The following is a 19,911-nucleotide window of genomic DNA, read 5'->3' on the forward strand; positions in this document are numbered from 1 at the left end:
ATCAATGAACCAAAGACACGGCCTTACTTTCATACACTATTATTTTTATTTTTGATAGTAATGTAAGATGGTTATAATATGACTCTTTGCTCTAAGACGCTGCTGTAAAACATCGAATTTCATGACTTGTTCATGACAATAAATTCTGATTCTTAATTATGTAAAGTTCACTTTAATCAGGTAATTCCCGTAACTTACAGCTTTTAAATTTAAATTCAAAGCCCAGTCGCTGGCTCTGTAACAGCGTTGTACTAAACGCTATGCTAACCATGGTGCCATAATTACCCCCCTTCCACAAGTTTCAGTCTTACTAATATATTTAATAATATACTAATAAAGATAAAGCAGGGATAAGGAGACACTTTAAGAGTCGCCCCAACAGCGAGCGCCATCAACTAGCTCTTCGTCCTGGGCGACAGTATTGCTGTTTCACACAACTTTATTCATACAGCTGCTACGAGCAAAGCGCGGCCAAGACTCTCCGCTGGCTGAATATTTGCTCCCGACTTCACTAAAGGTTTATGTATTACTTCAGAGAACATATAATTTTACAATTTTAAACTTTTATTTCAATTTTTAACTTTTTCTTAACTAGCAGGATACCCGACGTTGCCTGGGAAATAATACACTCAGTTGTTGACTACATGGTTGAAACAAAATACCCAAAAAACTTTATCATAATTCTGCATAAATTATTTTTTCTCTGTTTCCTGCTGCCTGCTCCTTGTTTGTCTGGAAGCCCGAGCATTGAGACGGGCCTGGTGCTGCTGTTCTGTTTCCCGCTGCCTGCTCCTTGTTTGTCTGGAGGCCCGAGCATTGAGATGGGCCTGGTGTTGCTGATCTGTTTCCTGCCGCCAGTTCCTTGTTTGTCTGGAAGCATCAACAGTAAGGGGCACGACTGATGTTCTTCTCCTGTCTCTTGCTTTCTCCTTTGTCTAACTCTCGGGGGCTTATGAAGAGCTTCTGCCGGTGTTGCTTCACTTTTTTGGGGCTCAGATTGAATTGGATTGGGTTTCTGAATGTCCAGTAAAGCACAGTCCTGTAACTAATTGAAGGACCCCGGTGCAAGTTCAAAACAATCTTTTAAAACTTTTGAACTGCATATGACCTTAAAGGTTAAATTCAATGTGGTTATGACATTCAGCATCAAATGTTACCCTGACATGGTCATTTCTAGGGTGCTCCATGTTGATTTGCAGGAAGAACAGACAAACGAACAGACATATATGCATAAATAGATATTAGATTATTTATCTTAAATGTTATTGATTTATTTTCCTCAACTTTTATGCTAGTTGCTTGAGGTTGGCAGTTATGAATTCTGGATAACAGGGGTTTTACTGTATTTTTGAAGGTAGTTTCTGCTGCATTGTTAGAAACATGGCAGCAAGTGTTTACACAACAAGATCCCACATTGGAAATATTATCATGGAATAAATATTGGCCCGATGAACACAAGGGAGAGCTAGCATTTCTTCTAAATGCTGTCCTGGGATTGACGGGACGGGGAGGAAATGATTGGTGACTGGGTAATTCTTCTGTCAATCAAGCTTGTTGTCAACACTGCAGAAATCATCAAGGATATTGATATTCATAATTTTATACAGCAATCTACACTGCAAAATTTCACTGGGGAAATCACTTCAGATTGTTTCTTTTGTTCTTTAAATAGACTGTTTATTAACTGTGTGCACTGTACACTGATAAACAGCGAAGCATTCCCAACATCAATTTATCAACTGACCGTACTGTCATTGAATACTAAAGGTATAGGTACCACGAGATGACCGCAGTGAAGTAAAGAGAGTTGCCTATCTGAATATAGATTCACTCAGAGTGTGGGGTGAAAGATGCAGGGGTCCTTGTCACAGTTCATGCCCTGGGCAGCATGACAGCAGATCCTGGGAACGTACATAGAGTCAGACATCCAGAACTCCTGGAAGATCATCAGCTTGGTCTGCCCAAAACCAGCACTCAGAGCTGCGCCCCTTGTAGTATAAGAGAGAAAGAAAACCAAGAGCGATCCCCTTCAGAGTCACTGAGTGTCCGCCCGAGGCCTTTAGGGAGCCCTTTGTGCCCTCAGCGCTACCTCGAATCCCGGCTCCAATGCCCGGTTCCCATGAGCCAGTCCCCTGCAGCCTGCAGCCCATGCAGGCCCTTCAACCGCCAATCGCCCGCAGCCTGTGTGGGCCTCTCAGCCACTGAGCCCCTCGCTAGTTCACTGCCACGGTTGCATTCCCTGTAGGGACATCTCTTCTGCATCTCCTTCTGGACAGGTACGTGAATAATGGGACTAGATTACAGAGACAATTTGGCCGAAAGCCTGTTTCTGTGGTGCAAAACTCTATGACTGACAAATGAAACCCCATCAGCTCACCTCACTGAGGAACAATCAAATACACCTGTCTAGCCAGAGGTGACCATGCTCTTATTCCAAAAGCCAGCCTGAATATTTGAAATAAGTACATGGTGGAGAAGGTAAAATATGGAAACCAGTAGGGCAAAGATTCAGAAGCCAATAATGGGATAGAAGAACTGGGAGGTGCACAAGAGCAGGAATCTGTGTCCAAGGGAAGTGTCCAAGGCAGCTGAGTGTCACAAAGGTAGAAGGGGATGTCGTAACAAAAGTAAATGCAAGGATGAGAGCTTGGTATTCGAGGTGGCAGGCATTTGGGAGTGTGTGTGTGTGTGTGTGTGTGTGTGTGTGTGTGTGTGTGTGTGTGTGTGTGTGTGTGTGTGTGTGTGTGTGTGTGTGTGTGTGTGTGTGTGTGTGAGAATTCAGATTTTTTCTTTGCCCCCAACATTCAGTGAGCTCAATTGTAAAGCACGAAAGTCTGCAGCCTGCTGTGAGTCCTTTCGAAGCCTGTGTGGGTTCCTCACCTCGAGCTGCAAACAGCAGCTGTGTGTTTTTCAGCCGCAGAACACCTCCATGGGTCTTTGTCCCATAGGTTGTCTCCTCTGCTTCTTTTTTGGTCTTCCTGCTTTCTCTGCATCGGTCCTTAGCACTTAGGTAGATTAAACCAGGTCAGGACAGAGCATCGATGCAATAAATAATACTTGATGAAAGAAAAGGGAATTCCATGTTCAATCTTTCATAGGCAAAGATCTATATTTAGATTACAATAACCTACTCTCCAAACAGCGGTAACCTACTTTTGCTGAGCGCCTATGGTCTGTCCGCATCAGTGACAGGGATCTCCCATTGGCCAACCACTTCAAATCTGTGTCCCACTCCCAGCTGGCCTGTCTGTCCTTGGCCTTGTACTGTCAAACTATGGCTACCCGGAAATTGGAGGAGATGCACTTGACTTTTCGCCTGGCCACTCTCTGACCAGACGGCATTAATGTCGACTTCTCTGGTTTCTGCTCACCCTCTCCCCATTCTCCCTGTTCCCTCCATCTCCTTTCCCCCAGCTCTCCACCCCTTCCCTCTCCATTCACAAACCATCCCCCCTCCCCCTGTTTGCTGGTGTGCCCTTGCTCTCTTTTCCACCTATTACCTCCTGCCTGTGGAATCGTGGTTCCCCTGCCCCTCCCCTCCACTATTTTGTTCAGGCGCCTGCCTACATTTTTTCATATCTTGATGGAGGGCTCAAGCTCGAAACGTTGGTTTTGTGTCTTTATCTTTGTTGCGGACCGTTTGACCTGCTGAGTTTCTCCAACTTTGTGCTTTTATTTTATGGCAAATATTGATGCCTGCAAATTTGAAACTTCTAGTCCATGAAAAAAAAATTTTAAGCATTTGGTATGTATCCATGCAGTGATGGCCTTCAGTCTGATAGCCTACAGATCACCCCTGGGCAAGGTGGAGTCCCTGTTTAGCCTCCCAGTCAGGGTCATGTGAAGCCATGGATCGCAGATTGTGGATGATTTTTACAAGCAGATTCTACAAATTGGAATTCATGGTTGTAAAACTAAAAATGCCGGGCAGATGAATCGGCGGATCAATGGACAGGGTAACCCGTCCAGTACGGACCCTGCAACTGAAGAAGGTAACGGGAAACCACTTCAGTATTTTTTCCCTTTTCTAATCATGAACTCAACACTGACAATAGTCTCGGCTCAATGATGGAGCCTTCACCGAAGGAGAACAGGGGAGGCAACAACTACAATTCGGAGAGTCAGGGATCGTGACGGTTGGAGAGACATCATCGCCGACACTGAATGGCAAGGCACCTGAATCCATATCAACTACACTCACATTCTCAAAAAGAGTTAAATGAAACAGCTTCCAGACAAACATATTAGCTCCTCAGTTTATCTATGTGAAACATTCAAAGAAAACAGGAGCTGCATCCTTCCAGACAAGCCAAATAATACATGACTTTGAACACAATCCAGGCCTTGAACCTGCCCAAAAGAAACAATTCAAACTTCAATAGAATAGTATAACTATATGGATAATGAGATGACTGGATACAAAGGAAAGACACACGTATTATTAACAAATCAGAACAGATTTAAAACCGCATGTACAAATGGAAGTGCGACATGGATATCGTCCAATGACGAATAACTGTTTTGTTTTCACAAAGATCAAGAAAGATTTTCTCAGGTCGGAAGAATTAATGTAAAACACGAAAGTCTGGAGACACTGTGGGTGAAGTAAAAACATTACACTGGAGAAACACAGCTGGTCAAACTTTATCTAGCAAATGTGGCCTTCTCTACATAGGAGAGTCTGGGTGCTTCTCTGAGCACCTTTGCTCTGTCCGCGTCAGTGACAGGGTTCTCTCCGTGGCCAAGCACTTCAATTCCAATAGACAATAGGTGCAGGAGTAGGCCATTCAGCCCTTTGAGCCAGCACCATTCCATTCACAGTGATCATGGCTGATCAACCATAGTCAGTCCCCCGTCCCTACCTTCTCCCCATATCCCTTGACTCCACTATCTTTAAGAGCTCTATCCAAATCTTTCTTGAAAGCATCCAGAGAATTGGCCTCCACTGCCTTCTGAGGCAGAGCGTTCCACAGATCCACCACTCTCTGGGTGAAAAATTCCGTGCCCCACTCCAATGTCTGTCCATGACCACATGTACGGTCCCACCAAGACCACCTGTAAATTGGAGGAACAGCGCTTGATATTTCATCTGGGCACTCTCCAACCGGATGGCACTAACGTCGTCTTCTCCGGTTTCTGCTGGCCTACTCTCCATTCTCCCTCCCTTCCTTTTCCCCTTTTCCTGAGCTCTCCACCCCTTCCCTCTCCATTCACAGGGCCATCCCTCCTCCCCCCTGCTCGCTGCTGTGCCCTCCCTCCCTTCTCCACCTATTACCTCCTGCCTTTGGGGACCGTGCTCCATCCCCTGCCCCACCATTTTGTTCAGGCACCTGCCAACATTGTTTCATACCTTGAGAGAGGGCTTAAGCCCAAAACGTTGGTTATGTATCTGTTGACCTGCTGAGTGTCTCCAGCACTGTATTTTTACTGAAAAATTGATTCTCGACAATAGATAAGATACTTTGCATGCAGAAGCTCATTTTATTTTGCTGGCATCTTAAGATGCTTAAGTTAGCCAGCTAGCTCATATATTGCAGATCTCCTGGATGACAAAATGTGTCACCCAGGATATTGCAGACCTACCAGTGGAAAGATTACAAGGACATGCATGAACACAGAGCACTTAAATAAATGCACTTCCCTGGTGATAACGAGGTTCAAAGATGCTCTTGGCTTTGAAACCTTGGAGAAAATGAACAATATTCTGCAACTCTTCAACTATATAATTGACCAGGTTGTACATTGCAAACACAGACACACTTGATGTATGTTGTCAGTCACACTTCAAGTGTTAAAAGAGAAGGTAATTTACAAGCTTCAAGACATCAGGAAAAAAAGAATCACTGACTTTGAGATAGGAATGTGTGTACCCACTAATGAGCTTATACCAAAATGAAAAAAAATGTGAGAAATCCTGCTTCTTCTGATCTGCAGACTAACATTTACAAATATTTCCCAACCTTCAATTCAGAGAAATATTCCGAGATATTTCAAATGGCGTAGAAATCAAAAACCATGCAGATATTTGAGTTTAAATAGCACTTAAAAATCATATGTTTAAGTTAATGACTTGCAGAGTTGATGATCCGAATGTTTGAAGGCATGGCCACCAATGCACGTAGCACTGCTCGTTACAAACTTCAGCATTTAAGATCATAGACATCAGCTGTCTGGCTTTTGACCAGATTTTTGCTCTCCATCAATGCCAAAAGTTCCATTGAACCTTAGGCTACAAGTATAAAGCGTCATCCATTCAAAAGAACTCCACGCATATTAAATATTCTGCATGCACCCGCATCATATATGTATTATATGTATTGAGCCATGCATCTCCTTCCAATGAAAATTAATCAGTTCCCGTCCCATTCCCATCAGCTTTTCTGGCATTCCCTGAATGAAAGATTCAAAGCGTACATTGTACATATTCTTTTCTTTCTTTGGCTTGGCTTCGCGGACGAAGATTTATGGAGGGGGTAAAATATACTTCCAGGCAAAAATGTCGATATAATTCATAACAACATTATTTCAGGTTGTCCAAGATGCTGGAATTCAATGAATACAAAATTCAAGGTGATTTAATAGAACTCGAACTCTCCGAGAAATTAGCTTGCAAAAGAAACCACCAGAAGTTAACTTTGATTTCTACATTGACTTATGAGCATTTTATTTTGGCGGAGAGGTCCAAAACCTAACAAGAGCTGAAGAGCTCCAATTAGATTCGATGGTTGCATCAAATCTTGACCCAATGTGCTGAACGGTTTCCACTTTGACTTGAAGAGGCCTTGGAAACGTTGGCCACAGACATCTTGAGGACTGAAGGTGTGAGGTACTCAAACGTCAGTAACAGAAAGACTGTGGTCATCGGCGAAGCTGGTGTTTCAAAATGCAGTTATGTATGACATGAGGGTGATTATTCTCACCAGAAAAAGAGATGGGCTTACCTATGATAAAGATGATTATGCAACCTGAACCACACTTTGTGTCCTTAATGACATTAGATGAGCAGCAAGGTACATTAGAGAGTAAAATTTGAGAAAGCAGCATATTATCCAACTTAATATGTCCAGGGAGGAATAGTGAAATACTCGGGCAGTAACATGAAAGATTATGATATCATTATTACATTCTCATTAAATATTTTTATCTCCTCTCCGATTACCGTTTCTGGATATTTTACCACAACCCAGAGAATTCAGAAGTTCATAAAATATCGACTTGTAATCTTTTCTTTGTCTCGCAATTGCTCAAAAATGTGCTAAGTGGAAAACAGTGCTTTTGCAAGATTTTAATAATTCACAACATTTCGGAACGCCTCGTGGGAAGTCACAATTAGAAAAGAAAACCATAGGCATGGTTCAAACACACAGGCTGCATATTGCTACTTACAGTACATGCTGAATGTTCGGGCAGAATCGGGCATGGCCAATGTACACACATTGATTTTCAGCAAATGTTCTGCGGTGTAATAGAGATCACACCCACAATGTTCAGTATCCACTTTTTTTTTGTTTTGTTGACTCTTCCAAAGTATTGCATGGTTTTCGAACTTCTATAACTACTTACCTGTGATACTCCCTGTGATAGTACAGATTCTATCACCAATGTTTAGATGTCCATATGTCCAGAGGGTAGTGTAGGATGACTGTGATTGGCTGAGAGTGTAGCCACACCTACTGGCAGGTCTTAAAGGATTGCTCCTAGCCAGACCAGGTCATTCTGGACTGGTCGACCTACTTGTGATATGCTCAGTCTTTTAGTTAATAAAAGCCTTGGTTTGGATCAACAAGTCTTTGGTTCTTTCGACGCGCACTACACTTCTGTTGACAAATTCTACCCATTATGTCATATACACAGAGCAGTTCAGTGATCTTTCTAGTTTGCCCAAGTGGCTTGGGGGAGTTTAGAACATAGAACAGCACAGCACCATACAGGCCCATCAGCCCACAATGTTGCGCCGGCCTTTAGATCCTGCCTCCCACAGCACCCTCCACTTCAAATTCCTCCATATGCTTGTCGAGTCATCTCTTGAAATTCACCAATGTCCCAGGTCGTGCATTCCACTGAGTAAAAAACCTTCCTCTAATATCTCCCCCATTACCTTAAGCCATGCCCTCTTGTATTGAGCAGTGGGGCCCTGGGAAGGAGGTGCTGGCTATTCCTCTTAATATCTTGTATACCTCTATCATCCTCCTTCTCTCCAAAGAGTAAAGCCCGAGCTCCTTCATTATCTGATCATAAACCCAGGTACTATCTTACGATCTCAGAAAAAAGTGTCTTCCTGTCAACAGCATCATTGACCCAATTACAGTGCTTTAAAGGGGGCAAAAATGTTTTAGTCCAATGGGAAAAACACATGTTCAATTGTTCTGAATGTTTGATTAAGTCATGCCCCAAAGAAGAGGTCACACCAATATTCTGAACTTGGAGCACAGTGGCAACTTCCCAGCTCCATTCTGACAGGTTCCTTGCCGTTTTATTGGGGCACCCAATGCATTTCAAATCCTTCCCACAGGGGACTAAGAACACAGCCCTGTGGTGCTCTGGAGGATTCTGCAGGAGATGTTCTTCCCAATCCTCACTGATTGTGGTCTGGAGGTGAGGAAATCCAGAATCCAATCATACAGTGGGTGTTGAGTCCCAGTCTTGGAGCTTGCTGGTCAACTTTGAGGGGATGATGGTGGTAAATGTCAAACTGTAGTCAATAAAGAGGATTTTGATGTATGCACCTTTGGGGTTCAGGTGTTCCAGTGAGGTGGCTGTGATTTGGAATGGAACCACATCGCCATTCATTCAGGAGCTTGTATGCCTCAAAACCAGCCTTTCCAAGCACTTTGTCGCTGTTGATGCAAGTGCCACTGATCAATAGTCATTACCACACTCTTCTTGGGTATCGGTACCATAGATGCCTGTTTGGAACAGGCAGATATTACGCCCAGCTGGAGTGAGATGTTGAGGATATCCAGGGATTCATTGGCAAGTTGGTCAGCACAGAACTTTAATACTTGGCAGGGTACTCCATCTGGACCGGATACTTTCCTCGGAGTCACTCTCCTGAAGGAAGCCCGTACAGCATGCGGGGTTACGGAGAGGAGAGGATCATCAAGGGAAATGGGGTACACAGTGATGGTTCTTCCTTGTTCTTATGGTCCAATCGGGCGTAGAAGGCATTGGGATCATCTGGGAGTGACCTTTGCTGTCTCCTGGATTTGGATTAGTAGCAGGTTACGCCATAGACCCTGCCGGGTATCCTTCGTCGTTTCCATTTTTGTCCAGAAACTCCACTTTGCCCTGGTGATGGCTGTGATCTGGCTCTCAACAGGTTCCGGATTTCAATGTTCATCCAGGGCTTCTGATTAGGGAAAATCCTGAACAATTTGGTGGGGGCACACATTGTAACAGCCCTGGTGTTATCATTCAGATCCTCAGCTGAATCCTTGAACACTGTCCAATCCACTGATTCGAGGCAGTCCTGTCGCCGTTCTTCAGCCTCCTGTGACCATCTTCTGGCTGCCCTGATCTAAAGCCTCTCTCTTTAGGCTTTTGTTTGTATGAAGGCAGAAAGAGAACAGCCAGGTGATCCGACTTGCCAGAATGCAATCTCGGGAAAGAACTGTAGGCCATCCTTATCCTGCTGTAGTAGTGATCAGGTGTGCTTGGTTCAGAAGGTTGGTGGTAGGTGGGCAGGGTTTTCTTGAGGCAGGCCTGGTGAAAGTCACCAACTAAGATTTGTGGTATGTTCACTGGGCCCACTATTCCAAAGTCCAATTGGCTAAATTCAATTCTAATCTCTCTTCTAAATGTGACAATTGTATAACTGAAGAAGGTTCCCTGGGTCATCCATTCTCGTTATGTTCTTCTCTTTCCAGTTTTTGGGAAAGGGTATTTTGTGCCTCGTCTTTAGCTCTTAATATTACTTTGACTCCAAATCCTTTGGAATAAGTAGCCAACAGGTTGAATTCTGCCTGTTTCACAACCCCACAGAGTTGCCCTGACCTCCCTTATCGTAAGAAGGGCCATTTTAATGATGGAAAGATGTTGTCCCTCTCACACACAAGGGTTGTCCAATATGATGGCATGTCTAACTTTGGAAAAAAATTTGTTCTATGACTGAAATGAATCTTAACTTTGTTTCTTTATATGGTTCGTTTCTTAATTACAGTACAACTCCAATTATCCGAAATGCTCGGATAAACTGAATTTTCGGAGAACAGCCCAGTAGCCACAGCAAACCATCTGTAACAGTTTAAACAACAACAAACAACAAGAGAAAGTTTTTTAAACATTAAAATAATGTTTAATTCATACCAAAAAAATGCTGGCCACCACCGATCACCAAGACCTCCCCACTGCTGCTGCCAATCCCCGACACGAACCCACCGCTGCCGCTGATCCCCGGGGAGGTTTCCCAGGCTAGTGGAACACTCATTGGTGATTCGGCAGACTCGTGTCTCTATGGACACTGGAGCTCCCGACACTGGAGTCCTGACTCTGAATCCTCTCCTAGCCCTATCACACACACACACACACACACACACACACACACACACACACACACACACACACACACACACACACACACACACACACACACACACACACACACACACACACACACACACACACACACACACACACACACACACACACACAAACATTGCTCAGGCCGAAGGGAGGATTTAGAGTCAGCGTCTAGTGTGCCAAGGAAGGGGGGAAAAAGGTTAAGGAAAGGCGGGGAGGGGAGGGAACACCACTGAGTCCGAGGTCTCGCTCTTGCCTGGGAGGCCGCTCTCCTTGATGACACTAGGACAAGGGATTCTTCCGACCGCTTGGGGCTGGGAGACAGTGGCACGCACTTTGAGAGGGAGAGTTGGAGAGAAAAGTCAATAGGGGAAGGTAAAGAAGAAATGGAAAGAGAGAGGGGAGGGTTTTACCTGAAATGAGGACAATCATCATTCTAATTTCATGTTGGGTGAATTATTTTTCAACGTGGGATGTCAGTTCGTCTCCAAAAAAATTTCGGATAAATGAGGATTTCTGATTTGTTTCAGATATCCTCATTTATCTGGAATTTTTTTTGGATAATTGGAGTTGTGCCGTACTTTCAAAGTTTGTAAAATTAACTTGTTTTTGGTCTTTGAACTCAACGTTTACATTCCTTTTTTATTATCCGTAGACGACTGTTTGTGTTCATCAGAGGCCTCCAAAGGGAGGGGATTGAATGAGATATTTAGTGTAGTGTTCTTTTTATCTTTCTTTTTAATGTAACACAGGTCTCAGTACTATTTGTATTGCTGGACGAGATTTGATAATGCTTTATTGTTATGTACCTATGGAACATTTATTCAATAAAACCAATGAAAAAGAAAAAGATTTGTAGTGCATCAGGATGGGCTGCCTTTTTACTGACCATGTATAAAGCGAGGGACATTTACCAACTGACCGATAAATTCATACGCATTTATATGAAGAAGTCTTATCTCTGCTTTCAAATATTCAATTGTTAACCTACATGTGATCGCCAATAGTGTATTTTCTAAAAGCAATTTTTAAGTTGAACCTGACAGATTTGGAGTAGAAAGTGTAACACTCGATGAGAGAACCAAAATAGGACTTTCACGTCACTCTTTCTCACGCCAGTGTGACCTCTTCTTTGGGACATGACTTAATCAAACATAAACACAAGTCCTGAGGCTGGAAGGATTTCCTTTTACAAAGAAGGAAACAGCTTGTTTGGTGTTAGTAGGAAGAGGGTAATGTTATCTTTACTTACACTTGGCAGGCAGGCAGTATCCACTGGTAATTTTAGAATCCCCTGGACTACAGCCGTTGAGGGTAGCACATTCGTCCCTCAAGAGGGGTCCTGCTGCAAGGTGAATAGAGCCATCCACTGCAAAAGAAAAACATCACGTAAATGGTTCAGTGATCAGATTTCAGATTTATTGCCAGATTACATACTGGAAATGACATCACTTGGTTATTTAAAATCCCACAACCACGGGGTCTGCGCTCAAGATGGCGGCACCTTTGATCGGCAGCAGCCACGTGGGGTTGCGGACTCTATGGGAAGCGGAGGACTGGCAGAGGGCACCGGGAAAACAGGGAGATCCTCCTCCATCTGAGAAGAGAAGCAGAGGAGACGACCCCCAGCGACTGAAAGACCCACGCCTGCAGTGGGCTGCTGGCGGCTCGAGGCGAGGAACCCGGGGAGGCTGCCAGAGACTGCTGTCGGGAGACTCGTGGAGGGCTGTAGGCTGTTGGAGACTGGCTCGAATCTGGCTGAAGGGGTATCAGGTATCGGAACCGGGATGCGAGGGGGTGCCAAAGGTGTCAGAGGTTCAGATCTGGAGCTCAGGTCGCCAATGGTTTGCACTGGACTCTGTGTAGCTGTGATGAATCTAAAGACACTCAGTGACTCTGGGGGGTGACTCTCATTAGTTTCTCTTTCTCTGACTATAAGAGGCGCTTCAGGCAATTTCTGCCGATGGTGAATCTGTCTACCTTACAGCAGGTGAAAACAATTTCCTGCAATATTACATTGTTATATTGCAATGAAATTGAATCTTGAATCTTGACATCATGTAAATGGTTCAGTGATTCTTTTTTCCTCTGAGTGAGGCAGAATTATCACCCATTGGTAGTGAAAAAAAGTACACAATGTACACATGTAAACAAATAAAGAAATGTAAATAAAATGATTGTGCAATACGACATCGCAGTTAGTAGTGGTTATGGCAACGCTGCTACAGCACCAGCGATTGAGACTAGGATTCGAATCCCGGTTAAGCTGTCTGTAAGGAGTTTGTACATTCTCCTCCTGTTTATGTGGGTTTCCTCTGGGTGCTCCAGTTTCCTCCCACCGTTCAAAACGTACCGGGGGTTGTACGTCAACTGGGTGCAATTGGGCGGCACGGGCCTGGGGTCGATAGGGACAGTTAGGCTTGTATGCCTAAATATAAATTTTTTAAAATATCATTTAAAATTTAAAGAGTGCAGAGAAGATTTACTAGGATGTTGCCTAGACTTCAGGGAAAGGTGAAACAGATTAGAACTTTTTTTCCCTGAAGTGTAGAAGAATGATGGGAGATTTGTTAGAGATATTTAAAATTATAAGGGGGACAGAGTAAATATAGGTCGGCTTTTTCCACTAAGGTCAAGTGAGATACAAACCAGAAGACATGGGTTAAGGGTGAAAGGGGAAAAGTTTAGGGGGAACTTAACACAGAGAGCGATGGGAGTGTGGAATGAGCTACCAGCTGAATTTTAACATTTTAGAAGAATTTGGACAGGCACATAGATGGGAGGCGAGCGGAGAGCTATGGACTGGGTTCAGGTCAGGAGGACGAGGCAGAAAAATGGTTTGGCACAGGCTAGAAGGGCCAAAGGAGCCTGTTTCTGTGTTGTAATGTTCTATGGCTCCAAGTGTTGTTCTGCAGTGTATCACACAATGACCTGAGTGAGAGGCAGCTGCTGTGTGACCAGCATGCCGACATGTATCAGTGCAGGGAGATTAGCCTCTGTCTGACCTGAAATGTACCAACTGTTTCTCATTTCTGCCTCACCAAAGGAGCCTACTTTGCCTGCCGACACTTTCAGATGTGACAGCCAATCAATTCTGTCCATCTCAGCATTACATTTTTCTTAAATTCAACTCCATCTTAAATATAAGGCCAAACTTGGAGGATTGTGTGCAGTTTTGGTCACCTAACTATAGAAAGAATGCAGAGAAGATTTGCGAAAATGTTGCCCGGACTTCAGGAGCTGAGTTACAGGGAAAGGTTCAACAGGTTATTCCCTGGAGCGTAGAAGAATGAGGGGAGATTTGATCAAGGTATTTAAAATTAGGAGGGGGACAGACAGAGTAAATGTAGTTGGCTTTTTCCACTGAGGGTGGGTGAGATACAAACCAAACTTGCCCAATTTGACAACAGTAACAGAGAAAAACACCCCTCTGCACCCCCACGACCTCCGATGATCCCAACCTGTCTGATTCTGAGGTGCTGCCTTCAGGAGAGTGAATCTGAGGGAATCTGGCCTGGATGGAGTACCTGGTCATGCATTAAAAGTCTGTGCTGACCAACTTACCAAGGTACTTACGGATATCTTCAATAGCTCACTCCAGCAGGGCATGGTACCCACCTGCTTCAAACAGGCGTCAATCATTCTGAAAATCATACCCAAGAAAAGTGTCGTAACCTGCCTTAATGACTCTCATCCAGCAGCTCCTAACAGTGATGAAAGGCTGGTAATGAACATCAGCTCCTATCTGAGCTGTGACACGGATCCATTCCAGTTCGCCTATCATAGTTACAGGTCCACGGCGGATGCCATCTCACTGGCTCTACACAAAGCCCTGGAACACCTGGACACCAAAGATGCATACATCCAGGATGATCTTTATTGACTACCGTTTGCCATTTAACCCCATCATCCCCTCAGAATTGATCAGCAAACTCCAAGACCTGGGAATTGGAACCCTAATGCATAAATGGATCATGGATTTCCTCACCTCCAGACCACAATCAATGAAGATTGGTAAGTACGTCCCCTCTATAATCTTCATCAGCTCTACTCACCTTACACTTATGACTGTGTGGTTCAGTACGACCATAACACCATCTACAAATTTGCCGACGATACCACAGTAGTGGATTGTGTATAGGAAGGGGATGAGTCCATAGGAACATAGGAATGTAGAGCTCGTCGAAAGAATCAAAGACTTGTTGATCCAAACCAAGGCTTTTATTAGCCTTCACAGGTGGCCGACCAGTCCGGAATGATCCGACCTGGCTAGGGACACAACCCTTTAAGGCCCAGACAGTAGGTTTGGCTAAGCTCTCAGCCAATCGCTGTAAGCACAGTCTAGATACTGTAACTATATACACTATATACATTGGTGATAGATCTGTACTATCACAAGGAACATAGGAAGTAGGAACAGGAGTAGGCCAAAAATGGCCCATCGAGCCTGCTCTGCCGTTCAATAGGATCATGGCTGATCTAATTTATGACCTAACTCCACCTACCTGCCTTCTCCCCATATCCCTTAATTCCTCTATCATGTAAAAATTTATCTAACCAAATTTTAAATATGTTTAATGAGGCAGCCTCAACCACTTCCCTGGTTAGAGAATTCCAAACATTCACTACTCTCTGGGAAAAACTATTTTTCCTCATCTCTGTCCTAAATCTACTCCCCCGAATCTTGAGACTGTGTCCTCTCATTTTAGTTTCCCCGGCCAGCTCAAAAAACCTTCCTACATCTATCCTATCCATACCCTTCATAATCCGATATGTTTCTATAAAATCTCCTCTCATTCTTCTGAACTCGAGCGAATACAATCCTAGATGATTTAATCTTTCATCATAAGTCAACCCCTTCATCCCAGGGATCAACCTAGTAAACCTCCTCTGGACCGTCTCCAAAGCCAGTATATCCTTCCTCAAATATGGAGACCAGAACTGGACACAGTACTCCAGGTGCGGTCTCACTACCTTATACAGTTGCAACATTACCTCCCTACTCCTGAATTCAATTCCGCTAGCGATGAAGGCCAACATTCCATTTGCCTTCTTAATAACCTGCTGCACCTGCAACCTAACTTTTTGCGATTCATGCATAAGGACTCCCAAGTCCCTCTGCACAACAGCATGCTGTAGTTTTTCACCCTTTAAATAATATTCAGCTCTTTTATTTTTCTTGCCAAAGTGGATAACCTCACACTTACTAACATTGTACTCCATCTGCCAGACCTTTGCCCACTCATCCAGCTTAACTATATCCCTCTGCAGACTCTCCACATCCTCATTACAATTTGCTCTTCCACTCAATTTGGTGTCATCCCCAAACTTGGCTACACCACATTTTGTCCCCTCCTCCAAGCCATCAATGTAAATGATGAACAGTTGTGGGCCTAACACTGACCCCTGCGGCACCCCACTTACCACTCTCTGCCAACCTGAAAAGCTCCCATTTATCCCGACTCTCTGCCTCCTGTCAGACAACCAAATTTCAATCCAGGCCAATATATTTCCCAGGACTCCACTTTCTTGTAACTTACTGATAAGTCTCTTGTGCGGCACCTTATCAAACGCTTTCTGGAAATCCAAATATACAACATCAACCTGTTCCCCTCTATCCACCACACCCATTATATCCTCAGGATATATCAGACAGGAGGGAGGGGAAAACAAAGAAGCACAGGCCAATAAGCAACAATTGGATGTGGCTAGGTACTTGGATTGGGGGAGGGGGGAGGCTCTGTGAATGCAGAGCTGGGGGAAAGGAGGGATAGGGAAAGAGGGATATTGGGGGGGTTGGGGGCTGATGGAAACCAGAGACGTCTTTTTTAATGCCATCTGGTTGAAGGGCACCCAGATGGAATATGAGGAATAAATTCCTCCAATTTATGGATCTGCCAGAGCATGAGACCATGGATAGACATGTCAGCAAGGGAATGGGACGGGGATCTGAAGCGGGTGGCTACTGGGAGATCCCCACTATTTCAGCAGACAGAGCAAAAATGTCCATTGCTACCATCACCCAGTCTGTGTTCAGTATCTCCGCCGTTGAGGAGGCCACAACGAAAGCATCGGGTGCAGTAGAGGAGCCCTGCAAGTAATGAGTTGCTTCGCATGGAAGGACTGTTTGGGGCTGTGAATGGTGGTGAGGGAGCAGTTGTGGGCACCAATGTAGCATTGCTTGTGGTCATAGGGGGTAGATCCCAAGGGGGCGATTGGTGGGAAGATAGGCAGAACTTGTCCTCACCCTCAATAACTTCTCATTTGGCTCATCCCTGTTTCTCCAAGTCAAAGAAGTAGCCATGGGTACCCGCAGGGTATTGGTTATGTGGAGTAATCCATACTATAAGCCTACACAGGCAAGGTTCCTCAACTCCTCCTCCTCTTCTTTATTCATGACATTGGTCCTGCCTCATGTACACGTGAAGAGCTTGCTGATTTTATCCACTTGGCTACCAACTTCCACCCTGAGCCCAAATTCACTTGGTCCATCTCTGGCAACACTCACCCCTTTCTCGATCTACAGCTACCACAACTTGTGAGAATTCCATTCCTTTCTCGCAACTCCTTTGTCTCCGTCGCATCTGCTCCCAGGACTTAGTCTTCTGTGCCAGATAATCTGAGATGTCCAGTGGCTTCCCCTATACAACTATTAACTCAGCCCTCATCCTCCATTATATGCACCTGGCTGCTTCCATCCCCATGTGCAACAAGGACGCAATTCCCCTTGTCCTCACCTACCACCCTAACATGTCATCCATCACCATTTCTACACCATTTCTCCTGTGTGATCCCACTACCAGACTCATCCTCACCTCTCCTCCCCCTCGGCTCTCTGCAGTGACTGATCCCTCCGTGATCCCTTATCTAGTCCTCCCTTCCCCCCAATTGCTCTCTTGGTACAAACCCCTGCTACTGCAATAAATGCAACATGAATCCACACCTCTCACTCACTACCATTTGTGGCCCCAAATACTGCTTCCAAGTGAAGTAACATTTCATTTGTGAATCTGAAGGGGTCATCTATGCATCCGGTGCTCCCATTGTGGCACCTGTAGAAGGTTTCGAGAGTCATCGGAGAGACTGGACAGAGGAGATCGCTTCGTTGACCAACGTTACTCTGTCCACTGCAACAGCAGGGATCTCCCAGCACCACCTCATTTCAATTCCCTGCCCCATTTCCTTGCAGACATGTCTGTCTATGGTCTCATGCACTACCAGACTGAGGCCGCCTGCAAATTTCAGGAACAATACCACATATTCTGTCTGGGCACCCTCCAATCAAAAGGCATTAACATTGACTTCACTGGTTTCCGTTAGCCGCCCAACTCCTCCACCACCACCCCCCCCCCCATTGTCCCACAAATGGCAATGAGGAAGCATACAGGAAGGAGATAGATTAGTTCATTGAATGGTGATTCAGCAACAACCTTGCGTTCAGTGTTAGTAAAAAGAAGGAGTTGATTGTGGACTTCAGAAGGAAGCCAGGGGAATGCGACCCAGTCCTCATCGAGGGCTCAGTAGTGGAAAGGATCAAGAACTTTAAATTCCTGGGTGTCAACATCTCCAAGGATCTGTGCTGGATCCTCCACATTGATGCAATCACAAAGAAGGCTCTCCAGCGGCTTGACTTTGTGAGGATTCTGAGGAGATTCGGTACGTCACCGAAAACTCGTAAACTTTTACAGATGGTACTGTGGAGAGCATTCTAGCTGGTTGCATCACTGCCTGGTATGGAGGCACCGACTCTCAGGACAAGAATAAACTCCAGAGGGTTGTTAACTCGGCCTGCGTCATCACGGGCACCAGATTTCACTCCATCGAGGACATCGACATGAGGTGGTGTCTTAAAAAAGCAGCCTCTATCCTCAAAGATCCCCAGCACCCAGGCCATGCCCTCTTCACTTTGCTACCATCAGGGAAAAGGTACAGGAGCCTGAAGACGAGCATTCAGCGACACAAGGACAGCTTCTTCCCCGCTGCCACCAGATCCCTGAATAATCAATGAACCAAAGACTCTGCCTATTTTGTTTTGTGCACTATTCTTTTTATTTTTATTGGTAATATTGCAGTAAGATGGTTATAATATGAATGTTTGCCCTGTGATGCTGCACAAAACACAGATTTTTACGACTCATTCATGACAACAAATTCTGATTCTTATCCCTCTGTCTCCTTTCCCCTCTTCCCCGAATGATTCTCTCCTTTCCTGTCCTGTCCAGTTACAACCTTTTGCCTGTTTCTCCCCCTGCCCTCTTCTCCTTCTCCCCCAGCCTTTAAATTCAGGCACCGTCCTGCCTCTTGCTCATACCCTGAAGAAAGGCTCAGGTCGAAACATTGGGGATATCTATTTACCTTTTATGGATGCTACGTGACCTGCTGCGCTTTTTTTTACTGCAATCACAGCATCTGCGAATTTTCGTGTTCCATAATCATTTCTTTAATTTAGGTTTCCCGAATTTGGCTCCACACAAACAATTGCCTTCGGGCTAACGATTACCAGAATTCGTCTCATTTAATTTCCTTGGATGAGGAGGCTTTTGAGAAGGCATTATAAAAATGAAACAAAAAGGTGCTGTCAAAATGATGAAATACTGGACAGAACAAGTTTCCATAATTTGTTACGAAAAATAAAGAGCAACATTTAACTGGTGCACTCAATGAACACAAAAAGTCACGAGTAATTTCATTTGTGGTTATTGATCGAATATTAGAAAGGCATCAGCTAAAACGCACACAGTCAGATCCAAAAACAGCAACGTGACCATGGGACCCAAGAGAATGTGACCGTGAAGTTAGATGAGGAATAAAAATCAGTCAAGACATGGGAGATTGCCATGGGCATCCAAACTAGCATTTACGTTACATCCATTTGGAAGGACAAAATTCCTTGGTTTACCATTTCCCCCAAAAGACTTGCCGGCAGAATCACAAATGGCAATGAGCAAGTGTTCAGGAGGGAGATAGATCGGCTCATTGAATGGTTTCACGACAACAACCTTGTGTTCAATGTCACCAAAACCAAGGAGATGATTGTGGACTTCAGGAGGGAGTTAAGGGAACACAACTCAGTCCTCATCGAAGTGCAATTTTCAGAATCAGAATCAAGTCCTGAAATTGGAGTTTTACGGTAGCGTCATTACTATTTAGAAAGTAGGCAGAGTCCTTGGTTCAATGATCATTCAGGAATCTGATGGCAGCGGGGAAGAAAGTGTCCTTGTGCTGCTGAGTGCTCGACTTTAGGTTCTTGTACCTTTTTCCCGATGGTAGCAGAGTAAAGAGAGCATGCCCTAGGTGGTGGGGGTCTTTGAGGAGAGAGGCTGCTTTTTTTTAAGGCACCGTCTCATGTTGATGTCCTCAATGGAGTGAGTTCTGGTGCCCATGATATTGCAG

At 44.6% G+C, this 19,911-nt stretch overlaps 1 protein-coding gene across 3 annotated transcripts in view; it reads right to left on the reverse strand.

Annotated features, from left to right (window-relative positions):
- LOC138740839 (ADP-ribose glycohydrolase MACROD1-like) overlaps positions 1–19,911 on the reverse strand; it is a 1,018,717-nt gene that overhangs the window by 475,168 nt on the left and 523,638 nt on the right. For all 3 annotated transcript variants that reach the window (XM_069894037.1, XM_069894038.1, XM_069894036.1), the window contains one exon: positions 11,771–11,887. In XM_069894037.1, coding sequence (XP_069750138.1) covers positions 11,771–11,887 — 117 coding nt within the window. The remainder of the gene's footprint in view (positions 1–11,770; positions 11,888–19,911) is intronic.

Source organism: Narcine bancroftii, chromosome 8 (genome assembly GCF_036971445.1).
Source record: "Narcine bancroftii isolate sNarBan1 chromosome 8, sNarBan1.hap1, whole genome shotgun sequence".
Taxonomy (NCBI): domain Eukaryota; kingdom Metazoa; phylum Chordata; class Chondrichthyes; order Torpediniformes; family Narcinidae; genus Narcine; species Narcine bancroftii.